Source organism: Myxine glutinosa, chromosome 8 (assembly GCF_964187855.1).
Source record: "Myxine glutinosa chromosome 8, kmMyxGlut1.1, whole genome shotgun sequence".
NCBI classification, from domain to species: Eukaryota; Metazoa; Chordata; class Myxini; order Myxiniformes; family Myxinidae; genus Myxine; species Myxine glutinosa.
The window spans coordinates 36,976,413-37,001,650 of NC_136268.1; the positions used below are offsets into that span (position 1 = coordinate 36,976,413).

General features: G+C 46.8%; 1 protein-coding gene across 2 annotated transcripts in view; it reads left to right on the forward strand.

Annotated features, from left to right (window-relative positions):
- Positions 1-25,238, forward strand: part of TRAPPC11 (trafficking protein particle complex subunit 11) — a 273,835-nt gene that overhangs the window by 162,966 nt on the left and 85,631 nt on the right. For both annotated transcript variants that reach the window (XM_078783191.1, XM_078783192.1), the window contains exons 15-16: positions 11,006-11,151; positions 12,547-12,608. In XM_078783191.1, the coding sequence (XP_078639317.1) occupies positions 11,006-11,151; positions 12,547-12,608 (208 nt within the window). The remainder of the gene's footprint in view (positions 1-11,005; positions 11,152-12,546; positions 12,609-25,238) is intronic.

Below are 25,238 nucleotides of genomic sequence, written 5' to 3' on the forward strand. Positions count from 1 at the left end.
TGACGAACGGAGACAGTAGTCTCACGACCATCAGACGTCATCACACGAGCATGCTCAGGGTTAGCCTGGAGAATCTGCACTTTGTCCACAAGGGGGTCGTACTTGCTCGCGCGAACTGCCCGTTTAAGGTAGGCCGGCCCGGGCCCAGCGAGCCAACTGGGCAAAGACCGTATACACCCCGAGCTCCTGGGGTGGTGGAAAAGACGCTCGTGGGGAGTTTGGTTAGTTGCCGTACTCAGGAGTGCCCGGATTGAGTTCAACGCCGCAGGTAGCGACCAAGCCCATTTATCGAGGCCCCGGCCGTGGGTCCGGAGATGGAGCATGACGGCCCTCCAGATAATCCCGTTGAAGCGTTCGATCTGCCCATTAGCCTGGGGTCTATACGGCGTGGTGTAACTAGACGCAACGTTGTTTTGGAGCAGATAGCCGCGCACCTCCTGAGACAAGAAGACTGCACCCCGGTCGGTATGGACATAGGCCGGGTAACCGAACATTGAGAACAAGTTCTGTAAGCAACGCATCACCGTGGCAGCAGTCATGTCCGCGCACATATAAGCAAAGGGGAATCGTGAGTACTCATCAACGATAGTGAGCAGATAGCGAGAGCCGCTCGACACCGGCAAAGGGCCCTTGAAATCCATCGCCAAGCGTTCCCACGGGCGTGTAGCCTTCACCAGAGTCCCCATAGGGGGGTTATAGAAACGCGGTTTGATTTCCGCGCAGATAGCGCAGTCGCGACAGATACGGCGGATATCGTCAATCGAGTAAGGGAGATTCCCACTCCGCACGAAATGAGCGAAACGCGTTACGCCGGGATGGCCCGCAGTAGCATGCAGCACCCGTAGGCCCTCCAACGAGGTGATACCAGCACATGTAGTGGGGCGCGATAAGGCATCGGCGGCCTGGTTATCCTTCCCTGGGCGATATTTGATGGTGTAACAGAAGTCGGCGAGTTCGATACGCCAGCGAGTGATTTTCTCGTTCTTAATGCGCTGGGCGTGTAAGGTGTCGTACATGAACGCAACGCTTTGCTGGTCCGTGATGATTTGGAAGCTCCGCCCGAGTAGGTACGGGCGCCATCGCCGAATAGACTCGACGATCGCATACGCTTCCTTTTCAACGGACGAGTGCCGCCGCTCAGCGGAGGTAAGAGGCCGTGAAAAGAAAGCCACGGGACGCCCCCCTTGGGAGAGGGTCGCCGCGATGGCCTGATCCGAGGCGTCACTTTCGAGGACGAACGAGCCGCTCTCGTCAATGGTTGCTACGGCGGCTCGGGCGATGTCGGTCTGAAGTCCTTCAAAGGCCGTCAATGCGGCCGAACTCAGGGGAAAGGTGTCGCAGGCCACAAGGGGGCGAAGTTTCGCGGAGAAATTTTGCACCCATTTGGAGTAATGGGCGAACAGCCCAAGGGCGCGTTTCAGGGAAGCCCGATCGCAGGGAGGGGCCATGTCGAGCAAAGGTCGCAGACGTTCCTTATCCGGAGAGACAGAGCCATGGGTCACGGTGTACCCCAGAAGATCTATGATGCGTAGGGAGTATCGGCACTTATCCTCGTTCATAGTTAAGTGATACCGTTGCGCGACCTCAAGGAAGCGCTTCAGATTAGCGTCATGGTGCCCTTGGTCATATCCACAAACCGTAAGGTTATCGAGGTAGACGAAAACATCGGTTAAGTGCTCCCGCGCAACGAGGTCATCCATGGCCCTCTGGAAACAAGCGACCCCGTTCGTCACCCCAAAGGGCAATCGTGTAAATTGGTACAACCGCTGCCCCGACTCGAAAGCGGTATAGATACGATCCGCCCTAGAGATAGGGATCTGGTGGTACGCACTACGGAGATCGAGAGTACTATAGACCGAATACTGGGACACCTGTTGCACTAGCGCGTCCATCCCCGGAAGGGGGTAGGCATCCAGCTGTGTAAAGCGGTTAATCGTTTGGGAATAGTCGATTACCATGCGTTTGCGATGGGCCTCACTGCGCACCACTAAGACCTGGGCACGCCACGGCGACCTACTAGGTTCTATGATGCCGTCTTTCAAGAGCTGAGTCGTTTCGTCCGCAATGAATTGCATGTCCGCGCGGGAGTAGCGTCTCGATTTTACCGCGACAGGGGTACAGTCGGAGGTTAGATTGGGGAACAGCGAAAGCGGACGGACGTCCATTTGCGCTAGGGCGCACACCGTTAGCGCGTCGTCCGCCCCCACAACAAGAGTGTCAGGCCCACCGAACTCCATTACCAGACGTCCATGCAGCTTAAGAAAATCGTGTCCTAGCAGAATATCAGCACATAATGCGGGTAAAACCATAAGGTGTACATCAGGGAAAACCCGTCCCTTTAGCACTAGTTTCAATCGGCATTCCCCTTTTGTGCTAAGCCGGAGTCCCTGGGATGCCATGAAGATCCGTCGTGTAGACCGCCCGATCCGCCATCCATGCCTGAGCACAAGTCGCTGGTCGATAAAACTATCCGTAGATCCGGTGTCCACCAAGGCCTGAACACAATGGCCCTCAACCATAAGGGGAATAAGGGCTTGAGCCAGGCCAGACGAGGCAGCTGGGAGCGGGACTGAGCCCCCCGAATGGGTCGGTCCAGCCTCGCGGGTGGATCCTACACCAGCAGCAGTTTTGCGATCGTGGCCGGAGTCTGCGTTGACCATGGGGAATCCATTATCGTCATCAGAGGGCTTTCCCCAGCATTCCGGTGTTTCGCGATTCAAAATCCGATGAGAAAAGGCCTCAGTAGTATTTGACATCGCCTTTTGACACTCCTGGCAGATAAAGGCTTCCGTTGTAGCCGAAATCGCCTTTTTCGTTTGGTCGCTTTGACAAAAGGCTTCCGTAGTATTTGAAATCGCCTTTTTCGTTTGGTCGCTTTGACAAAAGGCTTCCGTAGTAGTATTCGAAATCGCCTTTTTCGTTTGGTCGCTTTGACAAAAGGCTTCCGTAGTATTCGAAAGCTGTTTCTTCCCTTGCGTGGCTCGAGGTTTGGCCAAGGACGCGGCCTTTGTCCCCGATGGAGAATGAGACGGTGGTGGCTTTCCGGTGGCGCCAGTCAAGGTTGTCTGAGCGCCCAGCGGGCCGCAGCGAGGGGCCCTCCCCTTCGAAGACGGGTAAGGCGCTGGGCTCGTGGGTTCTGCTACAAGCCCGTTCAAGGTTGCCGCGCCTGCGCGACCGCGGCTGCGCGTGTCGAAGGGCCGCGAGCCGCGTGCCGATTTCTTGCATACTTTCGCGTAATGTCCCTTTAGCGAGCACAAATGGCAAATAGCGTCGCGTGCCGGACACACGACTCGGGCATGACGAGGCCCTCCACAAAAAAAACATGCGGCCCCGCGCAAGGCCTTGGGTCTGCTGGTCGTAACGGCAGCTGTCAGGGTAGGGTCACCCTCCGGAGCATCCCGGAGTTCAGCAGGCGGATCCACGTCCTCGTCAGTGGTCCTCTCCGGCCGGGCGTGTAGTGAGGTGCCCGCCAAAAGGCGCGTGCGATCATAGGCGTTCGATTGCATCCGCGCTTCAGTATACACCGTCGCTTGCTCAACCGCCGTAGCGAAGGTCAGGTCGGTCTTCTCCAAGAGTTTGAGACGTAGTTCCTGAGAGGAGACCCCTGCTATGAAGGCATCTAAAAGTCGATCATCTTTAGCCTGCTCGGGAGTCCGTGGCTGGGCGCTGTCCAGCATGAGCTGCCGGAGCTCCTGGGCGTAATGATCCATAGGCTCGTTGGGTTGCTGCCGTCGCGTCTGCAGCAAATAACGCGCATACACAGGGCTTTTTTCTTTTATATAAAGCCGCTTGAGCTCCGCGACGGTAAGATCATACGTCGTGCATTGAGCGACCGCGTGGTAGACCCGGTAGTCGATTTTTGAGTGTAATATTGCCAGCTTCGCGGCAGGCGTCGGAGCGGTATCAGGCTCATTAAAGAGATGCTCCAGTTGCTTGAGCCAGTGCTTGAGTTGCAAGCCTCCGTCCGTGGCTTGTGGGTCGGCGCTGAAAATGGACACCGTCAACGTCTTGTTGCCAGCCATGTCAGCAGATCATAAATGCAATTAAGTGTTGTGGAAAGCCATTCAGGTCCGCACAACTTTTAGTCCAACGTTTGGTTTAATTGCATTTAGATCATCACATCATTCCTGTAAGTAGAAATACACAATAAGCATACGATGCGACATCTCATAAAGCCATTCATATCAGTCAATGCAAGCAAGCTAGATATTCTATAAAGGCGTACCATTAACGAGGCTACCGATGTAACATGTCACAAGGGAGAAGTCTCGGAGCACTGACACAGCAACGGGTCTTATAGTCACGCCCCTAGTGGGGACAACAATGACAGCGAGCAGCGAGCATCCCCACCCGGGTTCAGTACGGATACGATTTCACTACACCACCATCTTTAGCTAAGTCTTTCTCGGTCTTCCCCGTCCTCTACTTCCTTCTACATTAATTTCCATCACTTCTCAACCAGTCACTTTCATCCTTCCTCAACACATGACCAAACCATCTCAACCTGTTCCTCTTCACAGCATCAATCATAGGCAATATTCCCATCATCTTTCGCAATTCATCATTTGTCTTCCTCTCTCTCAATGATACTCCGCACATCCATCGAACCATTCGTATTTCCACCCTTTCCAGCCTTCGTTGCTGCTCTACGTTCATTACCCATGTCTCGCTCCCATAAATCATAACACTTCTCACACATGCAGCATACACCTTTCCCTTCAGCTTCAGCGACACTCTCCTCCTCATCAGCACGCCACTCAGTTCCCGAAACTTCTTCCATGCACATCTCACTCGAGCAACCGTTGCCGAGTCTGATCCACCTTCTCCATTCAGCATGTCTCCGAGGTAGCAAAATGTTTTCACACCTTCCAGCTTCACGCCGTCTCCAAGATCCAACTCAACATGTCTTGTGTTTGTGCACAAGATATCTCAAAAAGTTGTGGACGGGTTTGGAAGAAATTTGGCAGCGAGGTAGCGTATGTGACGTAGCGTATGTGACAAGGACGAAATGATTAAATTTTGGTAAAGATCCGGATCCGGCTAGTGGAATTTTAAAAGTGATTCTTCACCATTGGGAGATAAGGCCAAAAACGATGCATAGCAGGAAATCTCAAAAAGTTGTTGACGGATTTGGACGAAACTTGGTGGACAGGGAAGGACTAATCGATTCGAATTTGGTGAATATCAGAATATGGATTCGGATACAAAGATTATTTAATTATTTAAGTGATTCGTCGCCATTGCGAGATTTGGTGCAAAGTGCTATATAACGTCATATTTTAAAAAAGTTGTGGGCGAGTTATGACTAAATTTGGTGGATGAGTTGGTTAAGTGACAAGAACAAGCCGATTAGATTTTGGTTCAGGTCCGAATCCAGGTCAGGCCTATCAGTGGGATGCAAAATGTAAACTGTTCAGCCTGGCAGAGGTATGCGCTCTACCGAGTGCCATTCTAGTTATCTTTGACTTTGTACGTAAATAATTACCATTGTTCCCATGTACTACCAGGATGCATTGCATGTCATGTAAAAGTCCCTGGACGGAAAGGTTGTACGGCTGCCATGTGCAGCGATGCACTTTTTTAGACCATGGGGCATTCAATCCAATAAATGGGTCATATCTGCTATTAGATTGCCTACACAGGAAGCTTCAACTTGTTGGCACAATTGCACTGTCGGAAAAAGTTTGACAAAAGTAAAGGATAGGATTTATGCATTTCCAACACAGTTCGAATTGCCAAAGGATTGGAGAACTTCCTTACAATGAGAAGAATAACTGCATGTTTTTAAGCCTCCACCAACGAAGACGCTGGAGGAATTATATTTTCAAGAGACTCTCAGCTCATCTTCACTCTTTCATTCCTCTTTTCTCCCTCCTCTGGAACAAACTCCCACACTCTCTTCAATCAACTCCTCCCTCCAGCTCGTTAAAACAGCTGTTCACCACCATCTCTTATCTTCCCCCATCCAAAACCTTGATCTTTTGTACACCGTCACTCAAGCTTTTGGGTCTCACTATCTGCCATGATCTTTCTTGGGAAAACCTAATTTCGAAGCTGGCCTCCAAAGCCAGTCTGGGCATCCTCCGTCGTGCGAAGTCCTTCCTTGGCACACCTGAGCTCCTCACCACATACAAGGCTTTCATCCGCAGCTCAATGGAATACTGCTCTCCCCTCTTGGCCGGTGCTCCTGCCTCACACCCAGCTCGGCTTCACGCTGTTGAAACCAAAACTTTCAGAATCATTGGAATCTCCCACGATGAAGCTGATTCTGAGGGCCTTTCTCTCTCTCTACAGGCAGGTAGGTGGTCTTTCTGTCTTCTACCGCAGGCAGGTAGGTGGTCTTTGCCTTCTCCCGACTCCTCTCCGGCCACATTTCAAAAGTTGGCCTCCAAAGCAAGACTGGGCATCCTCCGCCATCCAAAGTCCTTCTTTGGCACACCTGAGCTCATATTCACCTACAAGGCTTTCATCCGCAGCTTGATGAAGTACTGCTCTCACCTCTGGGCTGGTTCCCCTGCCTCACATCTTGCTCAACTTGACCGTGGAAACCAAGGCGGTCCAGATAATTGGAATCGATTGCAATGAAGCTGAGTCTATGGGCCTTTCACTATGCCATCGCCAACAAGTTGGTCTTCTTCTTCCGACTCATTTCTGGTCTTGCACCTTCTGCCCTCTCTGTGTTCCATCAATCCCCACCCACCAAATATCTGCTAGACGCACGTGGTCCATCAACAAATCCCTCCTCGTGAAACTGCCTAAATCCAAAAACACTGCTCACCTTCACTCATTTATTCCTCTCTTTTCCCACCTGTGGAGCCGCCTTCATGCTCTTGTCCATCCAATTCTTCCTACTGGGTCTTCAAGACAGTTGTTCACCACCATCTCAGATCATTCTCCATCCAAAGCCATTATCTTTTTACAACTGTTAAACCACCCCCACTGCTCTCAAAATTTTGCTTGTGTATCCATCTTGTCAACCCATTGCATTCTCCCCTGCCCCTCATCGTTACCTGCATCTCTTGTTTTCCCATCTCTGTCTGCCTTCTCCTTCTGCCCTGCTAGTGGCATTTCTACTTTCCCCTGCTGCTGCTGCTGTTGTTGTTGTTGTTGTTGTTGTTGTTGTTGTTGTTGTTGTTGTTGTATAGCCCCGGACAGTTCTCTCGAACAAGCCCACAGCACGGAGACAGCTGGTCGATCTCCCATAAGCGACCCAGAAATCCCCCACATCCAAGATGGTGTACCCACACACGGTCAGGACCACGACAGAATTAGAGAGAGTAGACAAGAGGGAAAGGGCTGGTCCACGGGGATTGATTCGCACTCTGACCGTGACTGTGTTGCCCTGACGAATCCAGGCAGCAGGGAAGAATGGGGAAGATTTGGCCCCGACCTGCGTTGGAGGGGTACAAGCACCACTAAGAGGCATCCCCGATGGTTGCTGTTCCGTTTGTTATGTTGTGTCCTGATCCGTTCTGTGTCCTAGCTCTTTCACTAGCTTCGACCTTGTAAAAAAAAAAAAAAAAAAAAAAAGACCTGTAAGACTCTATAGACCTGTAAAACCCCTAAGATCCTACAGAACAATAAGACATATTTGACCACCTTAGAACCCTTACACCTCGAAGATCCATTCAGACCCTTTAGAATCCTTAGGGTTCTGAAGGCTCTTGGGGTTATAAGGGTCTAACAGGGTCTAAAAGGTTGTGGGGGTCTAAGACACTCTTTTAGGCCTTGTTCGACCCTTTAGAACCTTAAGCCTTTATAGACTCCTAAGATCCTGCAGAACCATAAGACAAGGTGTAGACTCCCTTAAAATACTTAGACCCTATAGAACCCTTGCACCTCAGACCCCTTAGACTCCTGTCAACCCTTTTATGCTTTTAGACCTTCACACCTTTCAGACCATTTAATACCATCTAGTCCCCTTTGACCTTGAGACCCTTTTTAGATTTATTTTTTTTACACCGCTTTAGACAATCCCAACCCTTTAGACATTAAATTAAACCCTTTAGCCCCCTTCAACCTTTAAGTCACTTTGGATTATTTTGACCCTTTCGACCCATTTAGACCTTTTCTAACTGTTAGACCTTTCGACCTTTGCACCTTTCGACCTTTGCACCTTTCAACCTTTGCACCTTTCGACCTTTGCACCTTTCGACCTTTGCACCTTTCGACCTTTGCACCTTTCGACCTTTGCACCTTTCGACCTTTGCACCTTTCGACCTTTGCACCTTTCGACCTTTGCACCTTTCGACCTTTGCACCTTTCGACCTTTGCACCTTTCGACCTTTGCGCCTTTCGACCTTTGCGCCTTTCGACCTTTGCGCCTTTCGACCTTTGCGCCTTTCGACCTTTGCGCCTTTCGACCTTTGCGCCTTTCGACCTTTGCGCCTTTCGACCTTTGCGCCTTTCGACCTTTGCACCTTTCGACCTTTGCACCTTTCGACCTTTGCACATTTCCACCTTTGCACATTTACACCTTTGCACATTTACACCTTTGCACATTTACACCTTTTTTTTTTCTTTTTTTTTTTTTGTATACAAGGTCGAGGCTCGTGAAAGAGCGAACATTAATCACACAGAAAGACAAACAGACACATAAAACAAACAACATCGGGAGCGGCAGACAAGATGGGGAGAGAGGGGGAAGGACACAAACACAACACCCGAGAGCAGGGACCGAGAGACACGGAGACACCGAGAGATCCGCGGGCGGGAGAGGGCCCCGGGGGGGAGGCACGCGAAGGGGGGGGGGGTGGGAGAGGCACAAACATACGGACACTGCCAGGACCCCCAGGAAAGAAGCCGGAACCCCAAACAAGGTGGATCCGGGGCGAACCAGTGGGGGTAGAAAAGACCAAGGCTACGGATGGGGGAAGATAAGAGATGGTGGTGAACAGCTGTCTTAAAGACCTGGAGGGAGGAGAGGGACCGAAGGGAGCGCGGGAGCCTGCTCCACAGGCGGGAGAAAAGAGGAATGAAAGAGTGAAGGCGAGCAGAGAGCCGAGACCTCGGCAGTCCAACCACCAGAGGGCCGCCGGCAGATCCCGCGCGACCTGTAGGAACATTTGGGGGACAGAGCACAGAGAGAGCTGGGGGAGCAAGGCCGAAGAGGAGCTGGCAGAAGACAGAAAGACCACCTACCCGCCCGCGGTGAGTGAGTGAAAGGCCCCCAGAGACAGCCCCATCGCGGGAGACTCCAATGACTTTGAAAGCCTTGGATTCAACAGCGTGAAACCTTTGCACATTTCCACCTTTGCACATTTCCACCTTTGCACATTTCCACCTTTGCACATTTCCACCTTTGCACATTTCCACCTTTGCACATTTCCACCTTTGCACATTTCCACCTTTGCACATTTCCACCTTTGCACATTTCCACCTTTGCACATTTCCACCTTTGCACATTTCCACCTTTGCACATTTCCACCTTTGCACATTTCCACCTTTGCACATTTCTACCTTTGCACATTTCCACCTTTGCACATTTCCACCTTTGCACATTTCCACCTTTGCACATTTCCACCTTTGCACATTTCCACCTTTGCACATTTCCACCTTTGCACATTTCCACCTTTGCACATTTCCACCTTTGCACATTTCCACCTTTGCACATTTCCACCTTTGCACATTTCCACCTTTGCACATTTCCACCTTTGCACATTTCCACCTTTGCACATTTCCACCTTTGCACATTTCCACCTTTGCACATTTCCACCTTTGCACATTTCCACCTTTGCACATTTCCACCTTTGCACATTTCCACCTTTGCACATTTCCACCTTTGCACATTTCCACCTTTGCACATTTCCACCTTTGCACATTTCCACCTTTGCACATTTCCACCTTTGCACATTTCCACCTTTGCACATTTCCACCTTTGCACATTTCCACCTTTGCACATTTCCACCTTTGCACATTTCCACCTTTGCACATTTCCACCTTTGCACATTTCCACCTTTGCACATTTCCACCTTTGCACATTTCCACCTTTGCACATTTCCACCTTTGCACATTTCCACCTTTCACACATTTCCACCTTTCACCCCTTCATCCCTTTACCCCTTCATCCCTTTACCCCTTCATCCCTTTACCCCTTCAACCCTTTTCAGACCTTTTCATCTTTCCAACTAGACTATTTAGACCTTTCATTTGCAATCAATAACCTTTCATTTAGTGCAGGGCTAGGCAACCTACGACCCAAGGGCGAGATCCGGCCTGCAAAGAGATTCCGTCCGGCCTGCATAAGACGCTTTCGGTTTGGACTTCAGACCCGAGGGATGCTTGGCTTTCACTTCCTTTGTATTGCGCTTGCCGGAAAACACGCAAAAATGCAGGCACAGAGTTCACACTTACAGACAAAGAAGAAAACCATCCCATTCCATGTTTAAACTGTATACAGACCTCACTTTTGGCAATTAACCGGAAATTAAAAATAAATTCTTCTAAGCTCTAATGATTGACTACTCGGTTGTTGTTCCAGCATCCACCCAGACAGCCCTATAACGATCTGGCCCACCACGAGAAAAATGTTGCTGACCACTGATGTAGTACATCCTTCGATTTATTTGCCACACCAAATACACCTCACAAAACAAGTACTGGCGAGGGTCTGCAATCCCTGATTGCTCCTTCTAGTTTCTAATGCATTCGGTGCACTGCTTTGAAAGTGTTTATCTTTTTGTTTGTGTTGATTGAAAAACAGAATTTACTGAAGTGAAAAATTCAGTGATCACATTGAGTAATTTTTGAAGTTTGAGCTGAGTTTATGATTAACGATAGCAAAGTAGTTTATGAACAAGTAAACAGTTTCGTTGATTCTGCTTATTGTTTTATTCGAACATTTCAGATTTGATTTCAGAATCGTATTGATTGATATCTGGTTATCGCATCGGCCTAACACCAAATGATTGTATAAACTCTCGCTTGGACGTAACAATATGTTGATTGTAGAATGATGAGGTATGTGAGTAAACAATCGCATGCATTCTGTCCGAATCCTCCGTAGCCTTTTTAATTACGTGTTGTGCGAGTATCGAGTCGAGCGCTGGTGGATGATACTCACATCCATTTTGTCCACTGCCCTCAAGTGTGCCTTCCTGATGGCTCAGGTGCAGGATTACATCACTATTTCCATGGAGCTGCTGGGCCGAAGTATCCTCGAATGTCTCTGTGCAAGCAAACTCTGCCAAATGGCAGCTTTCAGAACTTTTCTGCGACAGCATTAGCACAAAGCATAAGTATAGCGGTGACCAAAAAAGCTGCAAAAATGAGATAGAATTGCTTTTTGTGGCGCTCCACATCCATTCCTTGATCTACAACACCATTATCTGTGGCCAGGAAATGTACTGGGCATGTTGCCAATGTTTATACCAATTAGAGAATGCTGGGCCATTCGTTCGCGTGTCTCGCAGTAAACAATTAGTCACTATTAAGCCTCCTTCAATTTGTGAGCTGGCTGGGTCAAGCACTCCCAGCTAGCTCTGTCAAAGAGTGGCATTTCATGTTTACCCAATCTGGCAGGAGGCTGTGAAAACTTTTCAATTTTATTTAATTATTTTTTGTTCCAAACTTGAAGTTCCCTGCAGTTGAACAAGCAACTGCATTTCTTCCTCTTTTATATACTTGCTTAATTATCCTCTTCGTCCCAATGGGACATAAGTCTTCGTTTATATGTTTCTTCTCAATAATTATATTTGCTATAATCCGAATGCATGTCACCAGACTTCTATAAGCAGGTGTAGTGTAGTTGTTTTAGCTTCAACTTAAAAACGTTAAAGTTTTTGGAATAATGGGTTTATGATTGCAGATTGCAGCTTTAATTGTAATTTTTTTTATATTAGGGGATTTGTGGTCGAGTTTAATTTATCCCTTTAGAAAAAAAAGAAGAACCGCCTTTAGAGGCCATATTTCCCCGCAGAGTGGGGGTTGGCCTTTTTTTTTGGGCACCATGGTCCCCTTTTTGAAGCAATGTTTTACAGCCGGATGCCCTTCCTGCCACCAACCCTGTTAGTCGCCTCTTGCAACACACAGGGAATTACCAGTGAACTGGTACTCAATTTGCCGACCTCGGAAGGATAACAGTCTGAGTCAACCCCCCTGGCATTAATTCAGCGATCGACCGGGATTCGAACCCAGGATCCTATGATCCCAAGCCGGCACCCTAACGGCGAAGCCAACACCAGGCTCAAAATTTGGAAGCTTTGAAGAGGCTTCAAATTTCTTGTTTTTATAAAAATGTGCAATTTTCTTCCTTTTTTTAGACATTGAAAATCTAAAATGTCATCTTCAGGAAAGCAATTCTTTGGCAAGTCACCAATTTGGAATACTCCATGCGACATGGAAGTTAGACCAACTATACATTTGATAACTATATCTTTGTGGGTTTTTTTTTAGTGGAACATAACTTCTTATGCATTTATTGCTTTTCTTTGACAAAGTTGAAAAAATTATTTTAAAATGAAGTTATTGCTTTTTCCTTTGAGAATCCTTAAAGATGGATCTGTTTTTGTACATTTTCTTGTTTCGCTTAACTGCACTCCTTTCCAGCATCTACATTAGATGACGAAAGAAAATCTGTAATTCAGAAGAACTTGATGAAAGTTTTGATGGTAAGATGAATTTGACAAAGTATACCTTTGTTTCCAACCAACTTTCATTATCATAAACGTTTTGCACAATTCACATGATGATTATTTTCTTTTATCTTTCTTTCTGGCTGATGTTACAAATCTGATTCCTCGGCCTTCTTGTTGAATTTGTTTAAGGGTGTAGTACTGGTGAACATTTTTTTTTTTTTTTTTTTTAAGCTGAACAGTTTCCTTATAGTCTTATAAACAAGAACCATGCTATTAGAGGTCATATAAGTACCCCTAATTATTGTTATCTTTACACGCAATTTACAAGAAATATAATATTTTGCATGATATTTGTTATAACTTTAAATTTGCATCATTCTTTTGGGCTGAAATTTGGACAGGATATTCAGAATATCACTTCCTTTAAAATGATGAAGGCTTTTGTTTATAGGAGTAGCCATTGTGGATTTATTGAAGGACAACCAAGTTTTATCTGGTAATTGGCATAATTAGCTAATTAGTGAACATTTGACATAATTTCACAAAATCCTCTCATCAGGTAGTAGAGTAACACATGTATAATACATGTACCACGTTTTGTGTGAAAAGAATGATAGGTGACATAGAAGATAGAAGTAGAAATGTGTTCTTTGTTTTTCCTTGTTTTTTATTGACGGTCTAATTAATGCAAATTATATGCATGTAATATGACAAAGAAGCGTTGAAACTGGTCTGAGTTAAAGCCAAGATTATATCTTTCAAGAAAAACTGAAAATTAGATATTAACTTGACTTTGTTTTTGTGTAAAGGCCTCTCAAAGGTACCTATGTAGTTTTCTCAATTTTTCACCAGTACTACACCCTTAAGCCAGCTGCTGTTCTGTCATGCAATGATGAATGCAAAGATCATAACCTACATGGAGCTCGTTTTGAATTTTCTGAGCAACATTCATGACCTCTGCGCATTTCAGACAAGCTGGGAAAGAGAGGGGATTTTGAAGTCCCTGTTTCTTAGTGCACCACTCCCTGCTCTGTCATTATAGCTTACGTTGATCAGGCTGTATCGTGTAACCATTCGCCTTTTCTCCAGACGCAAAAATCGCATTGCTTAGCCAATCATTGCTTACCCCCACCAGGTCATATAATCTGTTGACCTGATTCGTTCTGAACAAAAGAAGAAGCCGCAGAGCCGCTCTAAATTGGCAGCATTTTAGCATCACGTCTCATAACACCAGAAATGGGAACCTTTTTTTTTTCCTAAAGCGCCAAAACCAGGACCTCTCTTTTATCCACTCACATCTGCTAAGATGATGGAGAATGGGGGCCTTGTTTGCAAACCCATTATTCCCTGGGTGGTCTGGACTAAATAAACTCACCAGCTTTCAAATGAATGACAGCTTCCAACATTTTTCTCTATTGACAAAGTCTTCGTGGGACATTTGATCTTCTTAACTCTCAAAATCGTTTTTTGAAACATGAAGTAAATATTCCACAAGCAAATTCTGATGACCCAAAGCTTATAATGTTTGGAGTAAAGTTGAACAAATGCTCAGATAGATAGCTGGGGATGCAGTTTGCAGTCATTGTACTGCATGATGTATGATGTAGTGCATGTAGAACCTCTTCCTCAGACCTTAGATATTTTTTTTAGTAATTAATATTGCACAATCCCTGCAGATAATGTATCCATTTGTCTTAATGACAGCCTATTGTGTCATTTTTGCCCAGTCTGTGCACATAGCGCAAAGTGGAGTCTAGCAATTGTTTAATTCTGTCTGTCAGTTTATGATTGAGGAACTACTTCATTTCAATTGAATTATATATTTTGAACACTGTAGAACACGAATCGGAACATGAACCTGCAGGTTAGCAGTACTTTAGCTCAGAATTTGGCAAATGGTATGATGTCTCTTGCCAAGTGCACATGCGCACTTGTGGTAAAGCAATTACTTTAGTCTAGTAGTCAAACAGGTACACCACCCTCATGCCAAATAAATAAATAACATATCCTTCAGCATGCGACATTGCCGGGGCACCTGCAGCACATGGAGATGGAATTGGGAGGGAGATATGTACAATTAATTGATTGATTAATTGCGTAATTAAAATAAATAATAATCGTAAAATAATTACTTTCTTAGTCATTTTGGCTAATAGCATACCTAAACCACCATTGTTTCATCTGGATTTGTAACTTTTTGAAAATGAATTCTTTAATCGAAAAATTAAATTATTAATAGATTAATTGATTGATCAATAAATCAAAAATACCCTTTACAGCCAAATCACTTGGTCATTGTCGTGTCAAAATATCAGTTTCCTAGCTCAAAAGTTGCCTGAGATAATGTCCAGATGAGAAATAAAATAAATTAGGAATTGATAAATCGATAATAAGTAATCAATTAATTGATTAATAAAAAATACTATTTTTGCAAAAGCACGTGCTCACTATTGTGCCCAAATTTCAGCTTCCTAGCTCAAAGGATGGCTGAGATCTCGCCAGGACAAGCAAACAAGAAAGAAAACAGACAAACAGAGTGAAAACTGAGTATGCCCTTTCAGTGCGCGTCATTGCCAGGCCCCCTTCGGCGCCCGGTGATGACATCATGCAGCGCCTGGAGATGGAATCGGGAGGGAGCAGTGTACAATCATTCCAAACAGGAAACTTTCTGTTTTTAGGGACATCATAAAAGACACAAACAACAAGCATGGAGAACTAATTTATTGGGGTAAATCGCATAGTGTAAGAGAGGGTGCATCAACAGCGGTAAACCTCTCATTCAGTCGTTGTTTTTCAACAGCCTTTAAGCTTTTATTTTATTTCAACTGAATTGTATGTTTGAACACTGTAGAACCCAAACTGCCTTGTTTGCACTGCCAAACACCCTCAGTTTAGCAGTATTTGGGCAAGAGTTTATGCCTTCTCAACCAATCAAATTTTCCGCTCATGCTCTCAGGGCGCTAAATGTCGAGATTCAGACAAAACGGTGGCACATAGCGATGCATCGCATGAGCTAACCTATTCCAAATGATGTGTTTGTTTAGTGCATCTTTTCCTCGGAAGTTGTTCCAATATCGTCAGTTTCTCCGAGAAGAGTTGGCACAAGGTCTAGTTCTGGGCTGTTCCGTTTGACCCATCAGCTTCATATGGTTGCCATCGCTGCTGTTGTTCAAAATTTACAAACAAAGCTAATATAGATCGTGCCCTAAAAGGCAAATCGAGAGGTAAAGGACTCTTCTCATGTCCGTTTTCTCAAAACTGCGTGGAGTGAGGTGTTCTATGAACTCTCTAGTTTTGTTTTCTATTCTTCTTCTTTTATTATGATTGTTATTTTATTATTACGGTATATATTTCAATTTGGACTTTCAGCTTGGTGATTATAAATATGCCGCCAAATTGTAGGGTTTCATTCTTGGTGGAATGGACTCCAACATCAAAATGATGTCCATATTTTGCAGGTCGTGTGTATATAATCATAAGATGCAATGTTTTAATGGGAAATCAAATTAGCTGTTCCATTTTGGCACCCATTTGTGCAGATCAAAAAACAAACCTCAATATATTTTGAAAGGTAGGTCATTGTGTCTTGGTGCAGTAAACAAATTCCAATTTTCTGCCTCCACAGTTGGCATCATCACCAGCACATGGTGCATTGCATCATTAGTACATGGTACATCATTACAGACGGCGTGATGGGTACACCACTGATGATCCCGAGGGAGTTGTTTATGTGTGGCCGGAAGCTGCGGCATCGCTTTAATCCCCTCATGCTGTTTTTGAGTGTTCACTCATTTTGTTGTTTGCAGACTTCTATTTATTATACCCAATTAGAGTTTGGAGCTAGGTGTGTGTGGGTGTGGTGTGGTGTGAATTATGTAATGTTAAATTAAGAACAGGAATGGATTGAGGAGGAAAGTAATGAGTGGCGGAGTGTGGATAGACAAGGGCAGTGGTTGGTAGGAGGTAGAAATAAGGACAGGATTGAAATATGTATCGAAAAAGTGAACTGCAGGGAGCAGTATCACACAAGATAAATAGATTTACCGTTCTGACAAAAGAAACATCGTTATATATTTCGATAATTTGTGCATGTCGAATTTGTACATTCATTACACTATCATGACCATTCGCATTCAATTATTTCCATGATTCGAGGTATTGAATGTATGTATGTATGTATGTATGTATATATATTGTTACGGTTTTTAGAACCTTCACTAGTAAATTTTAGTAAATGTATCCCTTATAAATGTCCCCCTGTAGATATCCCCATCAATTGGCTGGTTAAAAAATCGCACCCAAGTTAGTCCATGAACAACACGTAGCGAACCATAGGACCTCCGTAGTTATCTCATTATTATGTGTTTCAGTTAAGGATCTGTTCCCAGTAGTTGAATCTGCGTTGCATTAATCAAATAAGATAGGTCGCTTTCGTTCCCTTCAAAAGCGGTGCGAGTGGTGTTCTAACTCCCCACCAGCCGCCATTGGCCATGCGGTCGGGCCGAGAAGAAGGGGGAGGAGCCACCAGAAGAAGGTGTGGCAAGTCGGCTCATCTTCGGAGGTGGAGTCAGCAAGCCCTTACCGACCAACCAGCACCGTGATGAGCAAACCGGTAGGCGGGTCATCAGAGCTGGCGGCTTGATTTCGAACACAGCAATAAAAAGGGCTGCAAGGGACTGCTTGGCCAGTTGAGTGAGAGAGTTCCGAAGGAGGTGGACGGAAAAGGTACGAGTCGGTGAGAAGGCACGAGAGAGAGAGGTGATCCGGCGAGTGGGTCCGTGACGGCGACCACAATACAATCGTCAACTGACATTGGCCTGGCAGTGCGTGTGAAAACGAATACGTGGAGCTGACACCAGGCTGTTCGCCTCGAGCCCGTAGCGTGGACTGGAGCGACCTTCGACGCTGCGCACCGGCCCGGACCGCCCTACCCTCTCACCTGCACGGACCCTTCTCCTTCGTCCAGTGATTCCTGCTTGCTATTCCCTTGTCGTGTAAGTCTGTTGTCTGTCCTTTTTGTTGTCTGGGGTTTAATATAAGACTGTTTTAAGGCTTGCCCTGTGTCTTCTTCTTCTTCTGTATATTGCTTTCATTTCTCCTTTGGTTTCTTTGGTTTTGTAAATAATTCATAAATGTCTGTTATTTCTTACCCTTTTGGTTTCATTCTTCCCCGATCGCTTTAGTCTTTTCCCGATTGAATACCTGTGGCACGATTTTGGCCAAACGCTTTATAATCGGGTTAGTCTTTTGTTAACGGCCTGAGTCGTGGCTCGCTTCGCTCGGCGTGTCCATTGCAGTCGCGGCTCGGGCGGGGCTCATATCCTCACTTACCGGAAGGCACCGGTACTTAGGTCAGAGGAATAATTGGCCTACTACCCTATTCAGCGCTGACCGGATGTGGCGAGATAGTTCCAGGACTCGGACGGCCAGATTAAAAGACGAGGGGATTAAACACCCCTCGGTAAGGGGAGTGCCGAAACCGAGATCCGTAACAATTGGTGTCAAGGAGTGGGATTTGGACCCGAACCAAATTTTTAATCCATCGAAAAAATTTGGTCAAAATTTGTAGCGGCCGAAATTTTTATTAACACCTAAATTAAAGTCGTGCCATGGATGATCAAGGTGATCGGGTGCCGGTAGGGGAGAATGGGGGGTTAGAGGCAATCCAGGACCCCAGGGAGGAATTGGAGGAGGAGAGCAATGAGGTGGCGGTAGCGGGGGTTGCAGGCGCACAAAATGGCGCCTCGCACATGGCGGCGAGGGCCACGCCCGCTGCGCAAATGGGGGTGGGCGACATGCAAGCCCTCATGGAGCAACTTATGGTGCAAATACAGGCATCCCTCAACCTGCAGAGTGACGAGACGAGGGCTCAGGGTGAGCGATTGGGAGGCCAAATTGGAGCAATGAGGGACGAAGCAAGGGGTATTAGTGACCAAATTGGGAAGTTAGACAGCAAATTGGAGCAGTTAGACAACACATTTGAGGGGTTAGACAGCAAATTGGAGCGAATAGGTAAATTTGGGGACAGAATGGGTGAGAGCATACAAAGATGTGGGGAGAGCATTGATCGCATGTTGAGCGGGAAAGGCACACGGGTACGTGACGAGGTAGCGCGGTGTGAGAAGCGTGGGAAAAGCGAGGTGGAGCAAAGCACAGGTAACTGGACCGGGGTAGAAATCGCGGCCCGGGGTATGGGGAAGCTGGCGACCGTCGAGGTAGAAAAGGAAATTTTATTCGGACCAGCAGTCGTCGAGGGAAAGAAAAAAGAAATTAAGTCCGAATCAATCGAAGCAGTAGTGGAAATTGGAATTGGAGAGACCGCAGATGTAGAAAAGCACTCATGGCAGGGAGAAATGGAAAATGCACAAAGTCTGGATTCGCATCATGATGCTGTGCTTATTAACACCAATGAAAGTTTGCAGGTGGTGTTGGAGCGAAGGAGAAGAAGCGCCCAGGTGAGTCGTGCTGTATATTGTGTGGGGAGATTTTGCAGGAGGATGTTTGGCGCAAAAAGAATTTTCGCGCGCTAGGGATCGAGAAAGCACCCGGGTGTTGGTGGACGGTCCCTTGTGAGTGGAAATGGCGCGCTTGCGAGGAAAAAGTGTGCGTCGGAGAGTGAGTGTGTAACAGAGTATGGGAGTGATACCGGGTGCGAGAGCGAATGCACGTCGGAGGGTATGTGTGAAACAGAGTGTACGGAGTGTGACACGGAGAGTGAGTTGGTGGTGGCGCGGGTGCGGGAGAGCACATCGGAGCGCGCGAGTGGGTGGATGCAAGAGTGCACCCCCGTGAGTGGTACGGAGTACGTACCAAGTGGTGTGTGTACGTACCAGGGAGAGTGCGCAAGAGGAGTGGTGTGTAACAGAGAGTGCGGTGGTGGAATTGACGGAGAGTATGGGATGTCTGAGCAACGAACGGAACGAGTGGTGTGAGCATGTACGGACGGCATCGACGTTAAACGGAGCAGCGGTTAGACCGACGTTTAGCCGACGCGAGCTCTCGGTCCGTGCCGGGCTGTGTGTAATGCGGGAGCCGGCGGGGATCGGTGCCGCGCGTGGCTCCTGTTCGGAGCACCGCGCACGATCCGGGCCAGGCCCCGCCCCGCACGGTCGAGTCCGGGCTTTGCCGGGCAAGGCGACCGGTCCGGTTCGAGGGAAGGTAGGAGGGATCGGAACGGCGCCCCCTTGTGGTGGCGGCGTCCCACCCGGGCAAGGTTGGCCCATCGCGCTTGGGAGCGCAAGGCCCCACGCCGGGATGGTGCTTTAAACCTTGGCCCAACCAAACCTCCTCCCCTGAACCGAATGCCGGACGGACCCAACCTGCAGGCGACCAAACCACCCGTATGCATTGCGCGGCTTTGCGAAGCCAAGCTTTGAAAATGCATTGACGTACCGAGAGGCTCAAGTTTAATGGACTGTGATGATGATAGTGTTTTGATTCGAAATTGGGAATAGTGAATAGGATTGGCAGTAATGATTGGCAAATTTGATGGGTAAAAATGATTGGCAGTAATGATTGGCAAATTTGATTGGCAAAAATTGGATGGGCAAAATTGATAATGGGAGATGCCCGATGTGGAGGAATGGCAACTCTGCCATCCCTCCCAGGCCATCCACCCGGGCACATGAGCTGTAGTTTATGGGGTTATGGCGGTGCAAACCAAGCCAGGGAGGGTTTGGATAATTATATAGGGAAATAGCTGACAATAGGTAACTGTAGGGTTAAGTAGCGACATGTACCTGTAGTGGGGACGTAGAATAGATTAGTTGGATGATAATGACGAGGGAGCGCAGTCGTATAAGGGGCGACTGGAAGCGTGAGCTTCAGAAGGGGGGTAGTCAGTTTAGAGGATGCAGTGTGTTTGTGGTGTGGTTTATTGAATGAGGCATTGCATATGGAAGTTCTTGCTGGTGAGCATATTGAAATGAGGAATTGAGAGGCAATGCTCCTGAATGATGCAGTGTGTGTGAAGGAGGTGATTGAGCAGCGTATGGTGAAAAGTAGGCTGGGCCAAATCAGGGGTGATTCTCAATTTTTCATACTACAAGGTTGTAATTTACCTAAAAGTTGTGGCTGGGTAACAGAAACAAAACCATTAAATGTTTTTTCAAAAATATTGACGTCTTACGGTAAAACAGCCCGTTACCATAGCAACCGTTACAGACGACTCAAAAAATTCTTAAAATCGATGATTTCTCAGGCTGTGTGTGACCCCCAGAGTTGATTCTGGTACCAAAAGATTCAGAATTGAAAGCTAAGGATGATTGGATAGTTTAACAATGTCTGTGACACAATTCAATACAACTTTTATCCCAAAAACTCATTTTCATCTCAAATTTAAGGCATTTGTTTGACAAAAAAATGAAAATTTTGCTTTTTAATCATAGGATAATCATTAATCAGAGCTATAGTCAAATTAAATGTACTTTAAATTAACTTTTGTCATTGATTAAGCTTTTTTGTCTCAAATTTAAGGTCTGACATTGAACATTGATAACAAAATAAAAAACCTAGTCCCAATTGTAATCAATGGAGGCCAATGACTTCTTAGTCACAACCTCAGTGGATGTTGCCAGTCCATGCAGCTTCTCCCTGACGCCCTTCCCAACCCTGTATAGAGCCTGGAGCTGCGCCTCAGATGTGGGGGCCTTGTTAGTGTTCAAATCTGTGGCGAGTCCAAGTGTCCGCTCTGCTGCGTCATTGACAACTGGGAGTTTGGCCACAACTTCCTTGCCATGACGATAGCTGTCTGAGGTGGGCCACTGTGCAACGGGGAGCTTGACAAAACTGGAGTCAATACCCAAGAGTTCAAACATGCTCCAAGAGTCGTAACCAACAAAGTCCTTGAGGGCTTTACTCCCCAATTGCTGTGAGGCTGGCATCTCCTGTATCATGTTATGTGCAGTCCCATGGTACCTGAGCATAGCCCTTCTCATAGTCTGCTTGTCAGATGACGTTCTGTCCGAGAAGAGTGCCAAAGAGACCAATCTCTCTGAGAGGTACCACAAATGGTTTTGTAGCTTCTCTCGGGCCACAGTCACAAAGGACAGAAATTTGGCAGGCCACTTTGTTGGATTCTTTGCGATACTGGCCTCAGCCTTGAGGAGGTTCTTCATCAGGTACAGGTCGTTAGATGGTGCATCTGCAGCACTGGTACATGTCAACCACGCTTTAGTGTAGAAGACTGACATGAATGCAGCGAGACTGGTTATGTCTTCCAGCTCTTCGGGTGTGTAGATATCTCCCAGCTGCCGACGGTCCTGCAAGTCCTTCACTACAAGCTTGACTGCATCCTTTTTGCTAGACTGAAGGTGGCTGGTTTCCTGCAGATGTCTGTGATACCCATGGTACTGGAGAACAACCAGTTCCCCTGTTGGTGGATAAGGGCCAGTGAATCCCTGGTTTCCTGGTAGATTGAAGATGGGGGGACACTTTTCGAAGAGCCACAACACGGTCTTGGCTTTTGTATCCATGCCTAATTGCCTATGTGATGCACTGCAATAAAAAAAACAATTATTAATATTATGTTTGAATGAGAAAAGTAAACAAAAACAGCATACTTGCCTGATGAATGGTTACAGTAACAACCGAAAGCAGGCATTAAAATTAATGATTGTAAGCTGCTTTTGTTAACTTTTTTTTATTGAAATTAAGATGGCCAAATTTAAACAACGTTATAACAGTTATAAAAACTGGACAATACAAGGTTGTAAAAGACAATTTAAAGTAAATTTAATTTGATTAATGGTTATCCTATGATTAAAAAGCAAAATTTTCAATTTTTTTCCATAAATATGCTTGAAATTTCAGACAAAAATCAGTTTTTTGGATAAAAGTGGTATTGAATTGTGTCACAGACATTGTTAAGCTGTCCAATCATCCTTGGCTTTCAATTCTGCATCTTTTGGTACCAGAATCAACTCTGGGGGTCAAACACAGCTTGAGAAATCGTCAATTTAGGCATTTTTTGAGTCGTCTGTAACTGTTGCTATGGTAACGGGCTGTCTGACCGTAAAACGTCAATATTTTTGAAATTTTTTTTCATGATTTTGTTCCTGATACTCACCCACAACTTTTAGGTAAATTACATTGAATTAGGAAAATCACCTCCGATTTGGCCCAGCCTAGTGAAAAGTGTGATTGTGAGTTGTATTGAGCGAATGGTCCTGGAGGAGAGACGGGTGCAAGAGCCACCAGGTGTGTGTGAGCACAGGTGTGTAAGTGAAGTACAGGTGTGTGGAGAATGGTTGTGTGGAATAGATGGAATGGAGTATGGAATAGATGGTCTGGAGTGAATGGAGCATGGAATAAGTGGAGAATGGATATATGGTCTGGAGTGAATGGAGCATGGAGTGTATGGAGAATGGTTGTGTGAAATAGCTGGTATGGAGTATGGAATGGAGTGTGGAATGGGTGGTGTGGAGTGAGTCGTGTGGAATATGTGGAGTGGAGTGGTTGGTGCGAAAGGAGTGTATGGGGAAGATGGACCCCTTTCACGAGTACCCGGGGAGGGTAGTTTAAGAGTAGGTAGAGGGTATAGGTAAATTGTGGTGGATATTGGCATCTGTGGTGCGTGTGGTAGAATGGTGTTTGGATGGGTGCATTAGTGAAGTGGAAATGGCTGGGCGTGTGGCCTGTTAGTGAGTACAGTTGAATGGGCACTCCGCCACTGTGAGGATGTCGGCCAGGTGAGGCCGCAGGTGGGCTCTGGGAGCCGGTAGAGTTGTTCATTGGGGCCCGAGGATCCGGAGGACAGACCCGGGTAGCCCAGTGCCAGAGAGGGCACCGAGTGGGGAGAGCGCCAGAGGGCCTTCCCCAGGTAGATAGGTTAGGGTAAGGAGCAGGTAAGCTCGGAGGCAACTACAGTGGCGGAGGGGGGCAGGTGAGTAGACCTGCTGGTGAGCCACACGACCCAGCCCGGAAATTGTGCGAAGGCACAGGGAGTTGAATCGGGGGAGTGAGACCCAAAATTGGTGAGCGCCACAGATGGTCAATGGGAGTTCGGTTTTTAGAACCGCATAGAGTAAAGTGGCCAATGGTTTGGCAGGGAAAGACCCCGGGTAGAGTAAAAGTGTTAGTCATTTAGAAGTATAATTAGGATTGAAATCTCCTCGCACCATCTACATCCACTCACCTGGGGTGATGACAAGACTCCACACCATGTGATTTTTGCAAATGCTTTGGAATGGTGAGACGCATCATGACGTGGGGGTGACATTGTGCTTGTTTGTTCCATCTCTTCCTCCTTAGGAGGAATTGATGAGGAATTTGAATTGATGGCAAATTTGGTTAGAGGGATTGTGGACGAATTTGGTATAGAGGGGAGATATGGGGAAGACAGGACGTAGTGACGAATTGGTAAATGTGTAATAATAATAATAATAATAATAATTCATTTATTTTGTATAGCGCTTTTCCAGAAGCCCAAAGGCACTTTGACAGAGTGGAAAACATAATGCATAACAATACATGAAAACAACAATTGCAAAAAGACAAGAATCAATAGGGAAATATTTAAAGCAAAAGGAGGGAGAAGGAGAAGAGATAGTCAGGGGTTAAATGCTGTGGGTTGAATGTTGAATGCAGTGTTGAACAGGTGGGTCTTTAGTGATGTTTTGAATGTGGTGAGTGAGGAGGAGTCTCTGATGGTGTGAGGTAGTGAGTTCCAGAGGGTGGGAGCAGCGATGGAGAAGGCCCTGTCCCCCCAGGATCTGAATTTGGTCCGGATGGAGGGGGTCAGGAGGTTGGTACCAGCAGAGCGGAGGTTGCGGGTGGGAGTGTGTCTGGAGAGGAGGTCAGCCAGGTAGGATGGGGCCAGGTTATGGAGGGCTTTGTATGTCAAGAGGAGGATTTTGTACTGGATTCTCTGGGGGATGGGGAGCCAGTGAAGCTTGTAAAGGACAGGGGTGATGTGGTCACGGGTCCAGGAATGGGTGAGTAGACGGGCAGCGGAGTTCTGAATGTATTGGAGTTTATTGGTGATTTTTGAGGGTGAACCATAGAGGAGGCTATTGCAGTAGTCCAGACGGGAGGTGATGAAGGCGTGGATGAGGGTTTCTGCAGCCGTGGAGGAGAGGGATGAGCGGAGACGGGCAATGTTTTTCAGGTGAAAGAAGGCTGACTTTGTGATCTGTTTAGTGTATTTGTCGAAGGAAAGGGTTTGGTCAAAGATGACGCTAAGATTCCGGATGTGAGGGGAGGTGGATACTGGGATACCGTCGATGTTGAGTGCAAAGTTATGGGTGGATTTTGTGAGCGTTTTTGGGCCAATGATGATTATTTCAGATTTATCACAGTTAAGCTTGAGGAGGTTGATTTGAAGCCAGGATTTTATTTCAGTGATGCAGTTTGTCAGGATAGAGTGGGTGTCGGTGGAGACGGACTTGGTGGAGATGAAAAGCTGGATGTCATCGGCGAAGCAGTGGAATTGGAGACCATGACGGCGGATTAAGTGACCGCGGGGGGACAGGTAGAGGATGAAGAGGAGGGGGCCAAGAACTGAACCTTGGGGGACACCTTGGGGGAGGGGAGCAGTGGGGGATTTGCAGTTATTGATGGAGATGAACTGGCGTCTGTCGGAGAGGTATGATTTAATCCAAGAGAGGGCAGTGCCGGTAACGTTAAAGGTGGATTCAAGTCGGGTGAGGAGGATGGTGTGATCGA